We start from the raw sequence: 13880 nt of genomic DNA on the forward strand, positions 1-13880 counted from the left end.
GTTTCCTTTATGTCACAAGCTGCCGAGGCAGAATTTTCCGTTCATGTATGCAACAAGACAGAGGCATCTTTATGCAACTCTACTGGAATCCACCAGCCCATCTCAGTGGTTTGTGCCATTTGTATTTCTCCTTCTTACAAGTGAATCCTGAATGCTTGATCTACGTCTGTCAGATCCTTTTAAGGCAAACATTTTGAGAAGTGTTTGAGAAAAGGATGTCACATAGAGGAGGGAGAAAGGTTGTTTTCTGCTTCTCCAGAGAAGCGGGCACGGAGCAATGGTTCCAAACTACAAGAAAGAAGATTCCACCTAAACATTAGGAAGAACTTCCTGACAGTAAGAGCTGTTCGACAGTGGAATTTGCTGCCAAGGAGTGTGGTGGAGTCTCCTTCTTTGGAGGTCTTTAAGCAGAGGCTTGACAACCATATGTCAGGAGTGCTCTGATGGTGTTTCCTGCTTGGCAGGGGGTTGGACTCGATGGTCCTTGTGGTCTCTTCCAACTCTATGATTCTATGATTCTATGTAGGAGAATACCCATTTCAGTCAGTGGGAAACATATTGACTAACCCTAAAGCCCCAAGTTTAAAAAAAGAGCAACTAAGTACTACTGTGAGATGGGATATCATTTTTTAATTAAAAAACCCATCAACCCTCAAGTACCATTATGGAATTGATATGTTCTGTACAGCCATGTTATGTTGTGAAATCATGTAGATTTTGAATCACAGAGTTCCCCTTCTTTTGTTTTCGAATGGTTTTTTTTCCACCACATCCTCTCAGTGACTTTACAATGAACAATGATTTGCACAGAGCACTTAGCGGAAATATTCATCCACAAATAAAGTACTCCAAAAGATTTTCCTAAATGCTTGACTGACTAGAGATTGCTACATTTTGGTGTTCAGCGTCCATTTAAAGGAAAGCACGTGACAGATATTGGCCGCTGAGACCTGACTTCAAACTGATTTTGATAGAACTCTGATTCACTGCTAATGTTTTCACTTCAGATCAGACAGGTTTTGCTAGGTACACATTTTTAACAACAACAACCAAAAGAAGCCTCTTCTTAATTTGGAAAGAGGATCAAGATGATGACAAGATTGGCTTTGCGACTCCAAAGCTTCCACCAGAGGAACCAGCTTGAAGTTTCCAGTGTTCTGTTATCTACTGTAATATAATAAAAATAATTTTATATTTATACCCCGCCCATGTGGATGAGTTTCCCCAGCCACTATGGGTGGCTTACAGCACATTAAAAAATGGTAAAACATCGAACCTTAAAAACTTCCCTGAACAGGGTTGTCTTCAGGAGTCTTCTAAAAGTCAGAGAGTTGTTTATTTCCTGGACATCTGATGGGAGGGCGTTCCACAGGGCAGGTGCCCCTACCAAGAAGGCCCTCTGCCTGGTTCTCTGTAACCTCACTTCTCAGAGTGAGGGAACCGCCAGAAGGCTCTCAGAGCTGGACCTCAGTCTCAAGGCTGAACGATGGGGGTGGAGACACCCCTTCAGGTATACTGGGCTGTGCTGATCCCGGGGGAAAGGTTACCGTTGGCGTAGTCAAAGTCTGGTCCTGGGTCACTAGCCTGGAATCAGTCCACAAGGAGCGGGGCGAGGTCCGAAGCAGGAAGCCGGGCGGGGACAGGAGCACTGGAGTGTCAGGTCTGGGTCCGGGCAGGAACAGGTACTCAACAACGACATTGCTCCCACAACCTGGGACCGGGCTGACTGGCCTTTATCTGTTCTGAGGCCAGGGGCGGCCCCGGCCCCTAGGAGACCCGTCTCTCTTGGCCTTAAGGCGAGCACTCCTCCTGGGGGAAACCAGTTCCCTTCGCCTCTCTGCCCTGAGTCTCTGTAGTTCAGGAGAGGCTGAAGGGTTACTGGGCCCAGGGGGAGACTCACCTGCAGGAACTGAGTCCTCAACCACCTCTGGAGCCAGAGTGGAATCACCTGGTGCCTGCTCCTGAGGATCCGGCACAGGTGCAGGCACTTCAGAATCAAGGCCCTGCCCCAGTTCAGCCGGCCCTGGAGGCAGGGACTCCTGTGCAGGCTGGGATTCCTCTGGTTCAGCCTCTGAATCGGAATCCCAGGCCATCACATGGGCTGAGGCTGTTTAGGGCTTTAAAGGTCAGCACCAACTCTTTGAATTGTGCTGCCATGGATGCTTTAGCTGAGATTCCTGCATTGCAGGGGATTGGACTAGATGACCCATGGCTCCATTCCAACTCTACAGTTCTATGACTCTATAATTCTACTCTCAATCTAGCCACCTACTAGCCTTCACAAACAGTAAGCTTGGCCACAAAGTATAGGAAAAGAATACAGTGGTACCTCGGGTTAAGTACTTAATTCGTTCCAGAGGTCCGTTCTTAACCTGAAACTGTTCTTAACCTGAAGCACCACTTTAGCTAATGGGGCCTCCTGCTGCTGCTACTGCGCCGCCAGAGCACAATTTCTGTTCTCATCCTGAAGCAAAGTTCTTAACCTGAGGTACTATTTCTGGGTTAGTGGAGTCTGTAACCTGAAGCGTATGTAACCCGAGGTACCACTGTCTGCATTATGATGCATTTCACAAATGACCAAACAATGAACCTGCACATGGGAACTGGCTTTGAGATGTTGTTGTTGACATCCATCTGCCTTGGGGGACAATGGAGGAGTGTTTCTTTGGGGATGAAGTTACAGCGCCTGCTGTGGCTGTAGAGACCAATATGGGAGAGACCTGTTTTGTTGCAGCTGGGCCAGATTGAAGGCATCTGGTTGGGCTGCTGCAGATGCACCATGGTGTTACTTCACTGTGTGCTCTTCCCAGCGGGTCTTCCTCCTCTGGTCACTGCTATGGTTGCACAACCATACCGCCTGTCTCCAGACACTGCGGTTGTCTGTAAAGGATTCCCAGATGGCGAGGTTGATGTTGACAGCCTTCAACGACTCTCAACGAAAGCAGCGAGAAGCACTGAGTCATCACCTCGAACTGAGCCAATGCAGAGCAGGGCAACCAAGATGATCAAGGGTTTGGAAACCAAGCCTTATGAGGAACGGTTGAAGGAGCTGGGTATGTTTAGCCTAGAAAAGAGGAGACTGAAAGGAAATATGAAAACCACCTTCAAATTTCTCAAGAGCTGTAACACAGAAGAAGGAACAAGCTTGTTTTCTCCTCTTCTGGAGGGTAGGACTTGATCCAATGGCTTCAAGGGACAAGAAAGAAGATTCCTACTAAACGTCAGGAAAAACTTTTGGACAGCCTCCCGCAGTTTCGTCAAATTCATGTTGGTAGCTTTGAGAACACTGTCCAACCATCTCGTCCTCTGTCGTCCCCTTCTCCTTGTGCCCTCAATCTTTCCCAACATCAGGGTCTTTTCCAGGGAGTCTTCTCTTCTCATGAGGTGGCCAAAGTATTGGAGCCTCAGCTTCAGGATCTGCCCTTCCAGTGAGCACTCAGGGCTGATTTCCTTCAGAATGGAGAGGTTTGATCTTCTTGCAGTCCATGGGACTCTCAAGAGTCTCCTCCAGCACCATAATTCAAAAGCATCATTTTTCGGTGATCAGCCTTCTTTATGGTCCAGCTCTCACTTCCATAAATCACTACTGGGAAAGCCATAGCTTTAACTATACTGGACTCCAAATCCCATCATCCTTGACCATTGACCATACTGGCTGCAGCTAATGGGATTTGGAGTCCAGTAACATCTGGAGGGGCACAGGTTCCCCACACTTGGAACTGGCACAAGACCAGCATGCTCCATAGACACACCAAAAAGGGGTGAATGTCTTCATCAATGCAAACTACTGTGTTTTGTGGCACAGTCAAATAAGTATCATGGCCAAAAAGGAAAATGAGGCATCTCTGTTGCCTTTGGGGCTAATGTGTGTTGTTTTGCTTTTGCCTCTTTCACAGGCTGGCTTGAGTTCAACGTATGTCAACATCTCAGGCAAAACATGTGGATCAGACATCTGCATTCAGGTTTGTCTTTTGTTTTGAAGGTCTTTTCTGTGCTAGCATGCAAATGATAACTAGAGGGGGAAGTAGCACATCTTCCCTAATCAGTTCTTTATCATCTTATTGCAGCAGCAATGGCAAGGCATCTGGGGGGGGGGTGTGTGCATTTACCGCCTTAGAAAAATGTTAAGAGGGAGAAGCTAGATCACAAACACAACATCCCTCAGGACATGAAATAGATGGATCAGAACAGTTGTATGTGGTGAATTTTTTTGTAGGGGAACAGTTAAGGCCGAAGGCAACAGCCTCCGTAAACTGGGCAGAAGATTCCTGGACTTTGGGCAGGAGGTGCCAGGCCTCTGATAGGATGCTAGAACCCCGCTTCCTCCTTCCCAAGGTCAGGAAGGCTTTGAGAAGGTGGCAGAAGGGCTCTTGGACCTGTCAGAGCATTGCACCTCCCTCCCTAAACCTAATCTGGGCAGAAGCTTCCTGGGCTTTGGGAAGGAGGTGCCTGACTTCAATATTTTATTTTATTGGGAGCATTTAGGGGACTAGCCTAGTTCCCCTAGTCCATTGGATCAGAAGTGGCTTGCTGGGTGGGTGAAGATGCTATGCCAGGTTTCTGGCAGGTGGGCCACTGTTGTTTACTGGGAGCGGAAAATAGAGGCATCACAGAGACGGACAGTGTGCAATCTCAGTTTGGTGTTCCTGCTGGTGCATTTGCACCATGCCAGCCTCCCCACTGCTTTGCCCCCCTCTCTCCTGATAAGCAATAGCGACCCACCTGCCTGGAAGCTACGGTAGTGACTTTGCCTCACCTTTGAGCTGCTTCTGGTATGGGCAGTAGTTAAATATTATAGTGTCAACACCTATTTAACAGATCTAACACTGCAAGAAAATTGAGGAGTTGCATTCAACTGACCAACAAAACAAAACAAAAACCTGTGCTAAGGTAATAACCTTCCTCCCTTTTTTTCTTTTATAAGGGACGGAGGACAGACGTAGACTATTCCATTCCTTCACACATCTGTGATTTGCCCTGTAGTAAGTATTGATAATAGTATTGTATTGGCCACTATAGCCCAAAGCCAAGTAAAATAATGTGTGGTCTGCAGCTACAGTTGTCCCATGTGGTCGGCCCTGGGCTTGTCTTGGTGGTGGAACCTACTGTGATCCTGGGCCGAAGATTCCTTCTGTGAGAGTCTGTGAGAGGCAGGATCAAATGCAGTCCTTGCTGATTGACAATGTTCTCTTCAGCTATTGATTTGGCATCACCGAGAACAAGGTGTGCACCCTATAGCAAATGTTCTAACAGAGACAACCCTCATATGAAAGGACTACATATTCTTGAAACGTATGTATCGACTACAACACATGGACATTTTTTTTCTTTCCAGTTTCTGCTACTCGGAGTCAGGAACGTGACGAAAATTCCTTAAGCATCCTGTCTCTAATAGCATTGCTTGTGTTGACTGTGACCATGATGGGCCTCCTGGGACATAAACTTTTATCAGGTACGGATCCATGTAAACAAAGCATGTAACCTAAGTATGTCATGAATTCACACAGCGGGGTCTCTGTATTGTGGCAGAGGGATCTGTTCTGTTTCTTCTAAGTCTTAAAAAATCATTTATTTATTTATTTATTTATTTTTAAAAGGTTTGATGTAGCAATGGAATCTAGCTTCCAGGTTGGGGTATTCTGGTTATGTAAGCCCCGGGGATATGGCAGCACACTGGCTCGGAGTGGCTTGGGGGATAGTTAGAAGTATCAGCTCTTGGCTGGACCAGTACCTTGAGATTTTGGCTTTTGGGTTTCTATGGTAACAGCGTAGAATAATTTGCATAGGGGAAGATGCACAAGCTTTATGAAAACTGGTAGCAAGTTTCCTCCTGGATGTCAGAATGATTGCATAAAGGGCTTGTGCATGCATTAGCTGGAGCTTCTAATAACATCCAAAGCTGTTCCCTGTTCAGAGTCTTCCTCACCCTGATTGTTCATTACAATGGTTGACATGTCCTGGTTTCGGTGTCAGGGGGGAATTTTGCCAAATGTCAGGAAAACCCCGGATGTATGGCAACACGATGGAAACAGCAGGGGAAATATGGTAATCCTAATCTGTGCTAGGACACAGGTGTTTGTCTGATGTTGCGTGGAGCCTGAGTGTTGCAATTTTAGACATTTGTGAAAAAGAGCAAATTGGTTCGGCCATTGTTCCATCTATGAAAGCAGCTCTGAGTTCATTGAAATAGTTAAGCAAGCTAAGTATTCAGTGTATGCAGTTAATTTTCCCTCCCTTGGAGTTAATAGGAAACTTTGAAAGATAGGAAGATTCACAACTTATTCATACGTTCCCTTCTGAACTTTCCTTTCCAAGCAAGAAATGTACAGGGAGTTGATCGAACTCACTCACAGTTTCAATGTTCTACCAAGCCTCCCTTCTCCTGCAGCTTGTATTAATCTTATTATTAAGATCAACTTGAACACCTAAGTTCATCTGTTTTCCACAGACTGTAAAATCTTGGCTTGGAGATGCAACCTCCAGAACACAGAATGTTAATCAGCCAAAGGCCTGGTTGAAAAAGAACGTTTTCACCTGGCGCTGATGTATAATGAAGGTGTCAGGAGATCCTCCTTACAGATGACACTGCAGAAAAGGCCTATTCTCATGTTGCCATCATCCGGACCTCTTGTGGAGGAGGCACACTATGAAGGGCCTCAGATTATGATCACAGGATCAGGACTCTGTCACATGGGGAGAAGCAGCCCTTGAATTATTGCAGTCCTGAGCTGTTTAAGGTTTGATAGATCAAAACCAGCACTTTGAATTGGACCCAGAAACTAACTGGCAGCCAGTGCAGGATCCGTGCAATACGCTCAAACTGTCTTGCACCAGCGGAAGTTTACGAACTGTTTTCAGAGGCGGCCCCATGCACACAGAACACATTATAATAATCTAACCTAGAGTTTAGCAGAGCAGAGACGACAGATGTTAGACTATCCCTATCCAGGTAGGAGCAAGGGTGGGGCACCAGCCAAAGCTGATGGAAGGCACTCTGTGCCATCGAGGCCACCTGAGCCTCAAGTGACAGCAATACCCCCGAGCTATGTACCTGCTCCTTCAGAGAGAGTGTAACTCCATCAAGAGCAGGCAGGCTCCCATCCATCTGGTCTAGGGAACCACCCACTAACTGTAGCTTCTTGCACAAAGCTAAGAGTTTCATCTGTTGCTCCGCCCACATTTGTCTGCAGCTCTGATCCTCATTAGGGACACAGGTGGCGCTGTGGGTTAAACCTCAGAGCCTAGGACTTGCTGATCAGAAGGTCGGCGGTTCGAATCCCTACAATGGGGTGAGCTCCCGTTGCTCGGTCCCTGCTCCTACCAACCTAGCAGTTCGAAAGCATGTCAAAGTGCAAGTAGATAAATAGGTACCACTCTGGCGGGAAGGTAAATGGCGTTTCCATGCGCTGCTCTGGTTTGCCAGAAGCGGCTTAGTCATGCTGGCCACATGACCCAGAAGCTGTATGCCGGCTCCCTCAGCCAATAAAGCGAGATGAGTGCTGCAACCCCAGAGTCGGTCACGACTGGACCTAATGGTCAGGGGTCCCTTTACCTTTACCTGGTCCTCATTGGCAAGCAGCCACGTGGCTATCTATCAGGGAATGTGGTCCTAAAGGAGATGTCCCGCCCCTTCTATAACTATTTTTACCAGTCCAAAATAGTCTGCTTAGGTCAATGGTGTAGAGTGTCTGAACTCTTATATCCAATATAATTCAGGTCCATACTCCTATCTGTTTCCTCATTTCCTTCTCTATCTGTTGCTCACCCAACAGACCCCCAACAACAAGGCATTCCCTGACAGATGGGGGTATTCTAGAAGACTTGAGCTCACCATGGCTTATGTCCAGCAGGGGTAACCTTACATGTTAGAAGGTACCTGTAATGGTTCTAGGGGTTGCTCGTGTGTAAGTCAGCGCCACGCTTGGCTAGGATACCTGGGTGAACCCTTTCTGTCCGGACAGCCACCCACCCGTGGCAGAATCCGTCAGTGGGCGTTTCTTGAACTTCTTCCAGCAAAGAAGCTGTTTGACGCCTAGTCTCCGCCTACTCTCCCTGCGCGGAAGCCTTCTGCGCAGGGAGGGTGTGGGCAGGGGAGGACCCGTGCTCTCCCCGCTGGTCTCCGGCGAGGAGTCATGGAGCCCCCTCGCCGATTCCCCCATCTGCCCCCCTTCTCCACTGGTGCTACGCTGATTTCCTTCCCCAGAAGATGGGCTGCTTCTCTCCCTCCCGGGACACTCTCCGGAATCCCTCTGGAGCCCTCCCTCTCCCTCTGGCTCCGATGGCAGTTCCCTGATAGTACCCAAGTTGTTTTCATTTATATAACCCATGTCAGTTGTAGCTATACAAATGGACAGTATTGCAGTCTGCCCATTTGTTACTTATTTGAGTCAGGTGGTATGGCCTCTTCAAAGGCAATGTTTCCATACGCACTCTGGACAGAAAAGTTGTTGTTGAGCTTTTTTTTTGGGCAAATTCACGAAACAGAACATGGGTTGACATACATCCAGACACTGCTTCCGACTGCAGTATTCCAGATACATCAGGGGAATTCAGGACGTATGGCAACCTTACACTCAGGCAATTGCCAAGCTACATTTCCATATGAGGTCTAGTAGAATACCCGGGGCAGATTAGCATGATTCAAGGAACTGCAGAATTGATTCCGGTATCTATTTTTGTTTCTCTCATCCATTTCTGGTAAGATGTGCAAGCTGTAACCTCTCCTTGTAAGGAAGAGATGCAAATAAAATACCCTCCTTGCACAAACAAAAACCACAAAAAGACGCATGAGTCACTTGCACATCTTCTTTTCAACACATAATGTAATGTGCAAAGCAACCTTCAAGATGCCATCTTCAGAAAACATGTTCCTTAAAATGCCAGTGCGTTCCAGGCATCCTGCTGGATTTCTGCCTTGGATTGACATTTAGGAAACAAAAATACATATCCAGTCACACTTAGGAATGGTGGGCTGATTCAAATATGTGCACCTTGCTTCTGGTAAGTTATTGCTTCATTGTTTGAATAAGTGATGAAGCTCCATTGTTTGAATAAGTGATGAATAGTGATATATAAACTTTGTTCTTATTGTTTGATCTGCAAGGACTGTTTCGTAACTGCAACCCATCATTTGATGTTGCCGTTGTTGACCTAAGTTTGGCGGATCTCAGCTCCGTCAAGTGGCCCCTGAAGACATGTTTATAGAAAACTTCCTTTGCTTCTTCTTGGCATACTGTTTCTTAACTGGGTCAGATAGGAGGCTAGATAAAGTGTGATGTCGTGTTTAGCATGTTGGACTAGAACTGAGGAGTCCCAGGTCCATATCACCACTCAGTTGTGAAGCTCACTTGGTGACTTTTGGCCAGTCACCATTCTTCAGCCTCACCTACTGCACCAAGCTGCTTTGAGGATAAAATTGGCAGAGGGAAAACTATGGGCATTGCCCTGGAAGGAAGACCAGGGTATCAATATTGTTACAAAGGTTACACACCACCTCCAGTCTCTGCTGAGTGAAAACAAGATTCTGGGGGTTCCAGGCACTGAACCAGGTTGTGTTTCCACTGGGAAAATTGAGATGCAATGGAGGCTAGTACCTATGGCTCATTTTACCCGCATACACACCTAAAGCAGCGATTCTCAACCTGTGGGTCCCCAGATGTTGTTGGACTACAACTCCCATGATCCCTGAGCTCTGGCCTTGCTTGCTAGGTTGAGAAAGGCTGACCTAAAGTCTTCTGTGGAGGGGTTGCAGAACATTAGACTCCTAGAGTGGCTCTCATTGCCGCTCTCATAGCTTTGGCAAGCTTGGGTCTAAAACAGTCATCAGTCATGGCTCCCAGTCTCTCAGTGTAGCCTCCTACGGCCCACGCCACATTGAGTTCTGCCCACTTCCTCCTTTTCATTCCCAGAACACCTCTGGATTTTAAGAAGGATGCATTTTTCTGTCACATCCTGCCCCCGTCACCTTGGCAACCTCCCAAATCTCCTGGTCCCATCCACTCCTTGGAGCAGGGGCAAAGGATAGCATTATTCAATGCCAGCTGCCCTTCATGGCCCAATATCTGGTTTTCCATTGTTTTTCAATGGTTCTGCATGTAGCTAGAATCCAGAAATTTCTTGTCTGGCACAGTACTGCAGTTTGTGTTTTCCCTTTATTTCCCAAAAATTATCTCAATACCACCATTTATTAATTTCAACCCTTCGCCTGACAGGCTCTGGTACCTTAGATCTATGACGATATAACTGAATAATTTGAGGTGGAAGATTAACTGCTACCATTTGTTTCCCCTTCCAGTTTTTCACAAGGAGAGTCACAAAGAGAAAAGCACAGCACAAACCAAAATGCAGAGGTGAGTGCACATTTTTTTGGTGTGGCTTCTTGTCATTCGGAAGACACTTTGCTTGCAAGCCCCCCCCCCCCAATTGATCTAGAAGTCAATGCAATGTCATGCCTTAGAACTGGGGAAGAAAATCTCACTCTTTCATAACTTCTAGTCAAGTTTTAAACTCTCTTCTGCTCAGAGAAGCAAAAATACAGGCAATACATGAAAATATCTGTCACAGATTTGAAATACTGCTCTAAGTCAGCCTGCCGAACTTGGGCGGGCTTGCGGGAACAATCAGGCTTCCCTCAGGTCCACTCCTGGGGGATTTAAAACAGCCCAGACCAGCCCCAGACTCCCAGTTCTTCTTCGTTGGATCAACCCACCCATTTACTTGGGTAATTTTGCATTTACTCATTGAATTGACCTTGCTATGGCTGTGGTGGTCGCCATATTTGTGGGGCCAAGAAAGCAGTGGCGTAGCGTGGGGGGTGCCAGGGGTGCCGGCCGCACCGGGCGCAACTTGGGCAGGGGCGCACTCGCACTAGCAGCTCTCTGCCCCTACTAAAATCCACTGGTTAGGGAGCCCGCGCTCGCTCGGCTTGGCGAGGAGGTCGCAGAAGGGGGAGAGCAAAGCCTTCTGCCGCTGGCAAAAAAAGGAGAGGAAGCCGGGCGGGCGGGCGGGCTGGCTGGCTCGCGGGGGTCTGGCTGCGCCTGCTGCTGCCGTTGCCGCTGCTGCCGGGCTTTGACAGCTTGGCGAAGCGGAGGGAGAGGTAATTGCGTCTCTCTTTCCACTGGCCGCCTGGGTAGTGAGCCGAGCGGAGCAGGGAGTCTGGCGAGGGGGCGGGAAGAGACTTTCCCCCCTTTTTCCCACCTCGCCTGGTCAAAAAGGAGAGCGGAGTCTCCTCAGGGTGCCCTCAGGCAGGGCAGGGCAAGGCAAGCAGAGCGAGGAGGAGAGAGAGGGGAAGGGGGGGGGAGCAGCCAGGAAACGACGCGGTGTGGAGGGGGAATCAATTAAGGAGAGAAGCCTCGCTGCTGCTGCTGCTTGGGAGAGTAAATTACTGTACTTGCCTTGCCCCGGGTTAGGGGGCGCAAATTATTTGCCTTGCCCCGGGTTGGGGGGCGCAAATTACTTGCCTTGCCCCGGGTGCTGATAACCCACGCTACGCCGCTGCAAGAAAGGAATTGGCTATGACCTGGAGGTTTTGCCTACCCTGTAGAATCATCACAACTTTGGCAGTTTAGGCATTGGGCAACCTTAGCCTTCGTTGGAGGCGGGTGGTGGTGGCATTGTCTAAAACAGGGAAAGGGAACATGTGGCTCTGAAGATGCTGCACTCTAAATCCCATAAGCCCCAACCAGCATGACCATAGTTGAGGGATGATGTGAGTTGGAGTCCAACAAAAGCTGGAGGGCCATAGGTTCCTCACCCCAGGTCGAAAAAATAAATCATGATTAATACTATCTGCTAATTCTGGCAGATCAAGTTAAGTTCCGGAACATGGACTGATAAAAAAAAAAAAGTTGTCAACAAAGCCTAAAACACACTACAGTGGTACTTCGGGTTACAGATGCTTCAGGTTACAGACGCTTCAGGTTACAGACTCTGCTAACCCAGAAATAGTATCTCAGGTTAAAAACTTTGCTTCAGAATGAGAACAGAAATTGTGTGGCAGCAGCAGCAGGAGGCCCCATTAGCTAAAGTGGTGCTTCAGATTAAGAACAGTTTCAGGTTAAGAACGGACCTCCAGAATGAATTAAGTTCTTAACCCGAGGTACCACTGTATCCCTTTTTTTAATGGTGAAAATTCTCCCCATCTGACACCTCTTTCTCTTTCCTCCTCCAGCATGAAGAGCACCTGTTCTTTGCATTTATGAAGAAAAGCAATCAATTTAGAGGAACAATTTCAGCGGCCTTCTCAATAACTGTGTTACGTTTCTTGGGGCGAGTTGCTCTTACTTTGGTGAATAGTTGCCACATGCCAGTAATTCTCATTGATTTCAAGGACTATTCACGAGGTCAAGTTTTTTGAGGGCAAGCCCATACTTACAAAGCGGCCTAGAGGGAGAGAGAAGAGTGAAAACATTCCACAGTCAGTTTTGATCTCCTTCGGAATCGACGGATGTGCTCATTAGATGTTGCAGTACATGCTGTGGGAGCTGCTATGCCATAGATTCACCCCACAGCGTTCTTGCAAACATTCAAAGGTCCACAGCCACCAGGGTAGGGACCAGGGCAGCTTGGATCTTTCCTACAGAATCATCGCCCTCCCTCTTGGTAGGTTGGTAGTTCCACAAACTTCTGGTGGACTTTTAAACATTTGTGGCAGCTTTGTGGGATAAGCCAATGGAAAAGTGTTTCCACGGTGCTTCTGTCACGCGTGAGGGACACAAAAAGAAACTCCCCTGTGCACAGATGGTGTACTAAGGGCCCATCTGCACTTTAAAACAGTAACATACCACTTTAAACCTGGTGAACTGTAGTTTGTAAAGAATTGTACTCTGGGAAGGGAAGAGGGGTTTTCCTACAAAGCCCAGCCCTCTTAACAAACTACAGTTCCCATGATACTGTTCTTGGCTGTTTAAAATGATGTGATATTACCTTAAATGTCTTCCTCTTTGGCGATCATTCGCAGCCAAGTACTTCCATGAACATGGTCTTAACAGTGAGTCCGTAAGTGACACTGGAGGCCAATTCTGGATCCACACAGTGGAGATATAGGTTTCTGGGTGGGAGTTGATCACGGCAAGGGTTTGCCAAGCGTGTCTTCCTCTTAGCACGTTTCTCCCTTTCGTCCTGAGTTCAAGCGTCTTCCAAGACCATGACACCTTTGATGCCTAAGTTTTGTTATTTGAGGGTCATCCCATTTATAATATGTCACTTTGTCAAATCCAAGTGCATCCCAGAAGTTATTGAATGGAACAGATTTTATTTGGATATTTGTTATCTGTTTTATTGTTTGTGTCCCCCTCCTCCTTATGAGCTGTTACTTTTTATTACTGAGGAATAAAAAGCTCCTGTCTTGCCATGGACAGAAACCTAACCCTTAGATAATTCTCAGGTTTTATCGCATAGTTTGATTTTTCTACCTGGAGACAGCGTGCATTGTTTCTGTGTTTTTTTGGTAAGCCAAGAGAAGTACTCAGCAAAGTTATTACGAAGCAAGCTCAACTGCATTTTGTGGGACTCGCTTTTGTTGAAATGCATTCAGCATCCGGTTTTAATTCTTTCCCACAGAGTTTGTGAGAGCCTGTTACAGATTAGTAGACTCTTTCTGCGATAGCCTTGGGTTTATTTTCTATCATCTTAGCTAGTGTCGTTAAGTTGTTTTTTTTGCCAGCACTTTTAAATGCTCAGAGACACTGTGTGCCACAGAGTGAGCTGGTCAGTAAATCACACAGTTCAAAAACATGACCTTCACAGAGTTGGCCTAGTAAGCACAGCAGCTTGTTCCCTGTAGATCTTATTCCAGGAAATCAGTTGCTGAGAGTAAAGGTCCCTGTCTCCCCAAGCCCTTCTGTGCCTCTTCCATTCCGGGGCTTCTTCCAAGCAATTGG

General features: G+C 47.2%; 1 protein-coding gene across 1 annotated transcript in view; it reads left to right on the forward strand.

The window, feature by feature from the left end:
- Positions 1 to 13366, forward strand: part of IL17REL (interleukin 17 receptor E like) — a 50317-nt gene extending 36951 nt beyond the window's left edge. Inside the window, exons 12-17 of the mRNA XM_081879448.1 lie at positions 6 to 108; positions 3897 to 3962; positions 4925 to 4982; positions 5336 to 5452; positions 10295 to 10349; positions 12170 to 13366. Of these exons, the coding sequence (XP_081735574.1) occupies positions 6 to 108; positions 3897 to 3962; positions 4925 to 4982; positions 5336 to 5452; positions 10295 to 10349; positions 12170 to 12200 (430 nt within the window). The 3' untranslated portion in view covers positions 12201 to 13366. The remainder of the gene's footprint in view (positions 1 to 5; positions 109 to 3896; positions 3963 to 4924; positions 4983 to 5335; positions 5453 to 10294; positions 10350 to 12169) is intronic.
- Positions 13367 to 13880: the final 514 nt, after the last annotated feature.

This window comes from Podarcis erhardii (genome assembly GCF_964252035.2).
Source record: "Podarcis erhardii genome assembly, chromosome: 10".
Classification (NCBI taxonomy): Eukaryota; Metazoa; Chordata; class Lepidosauria; order Squamata; family Lacertidae; genus Podarcis; species Podarcis erhardii.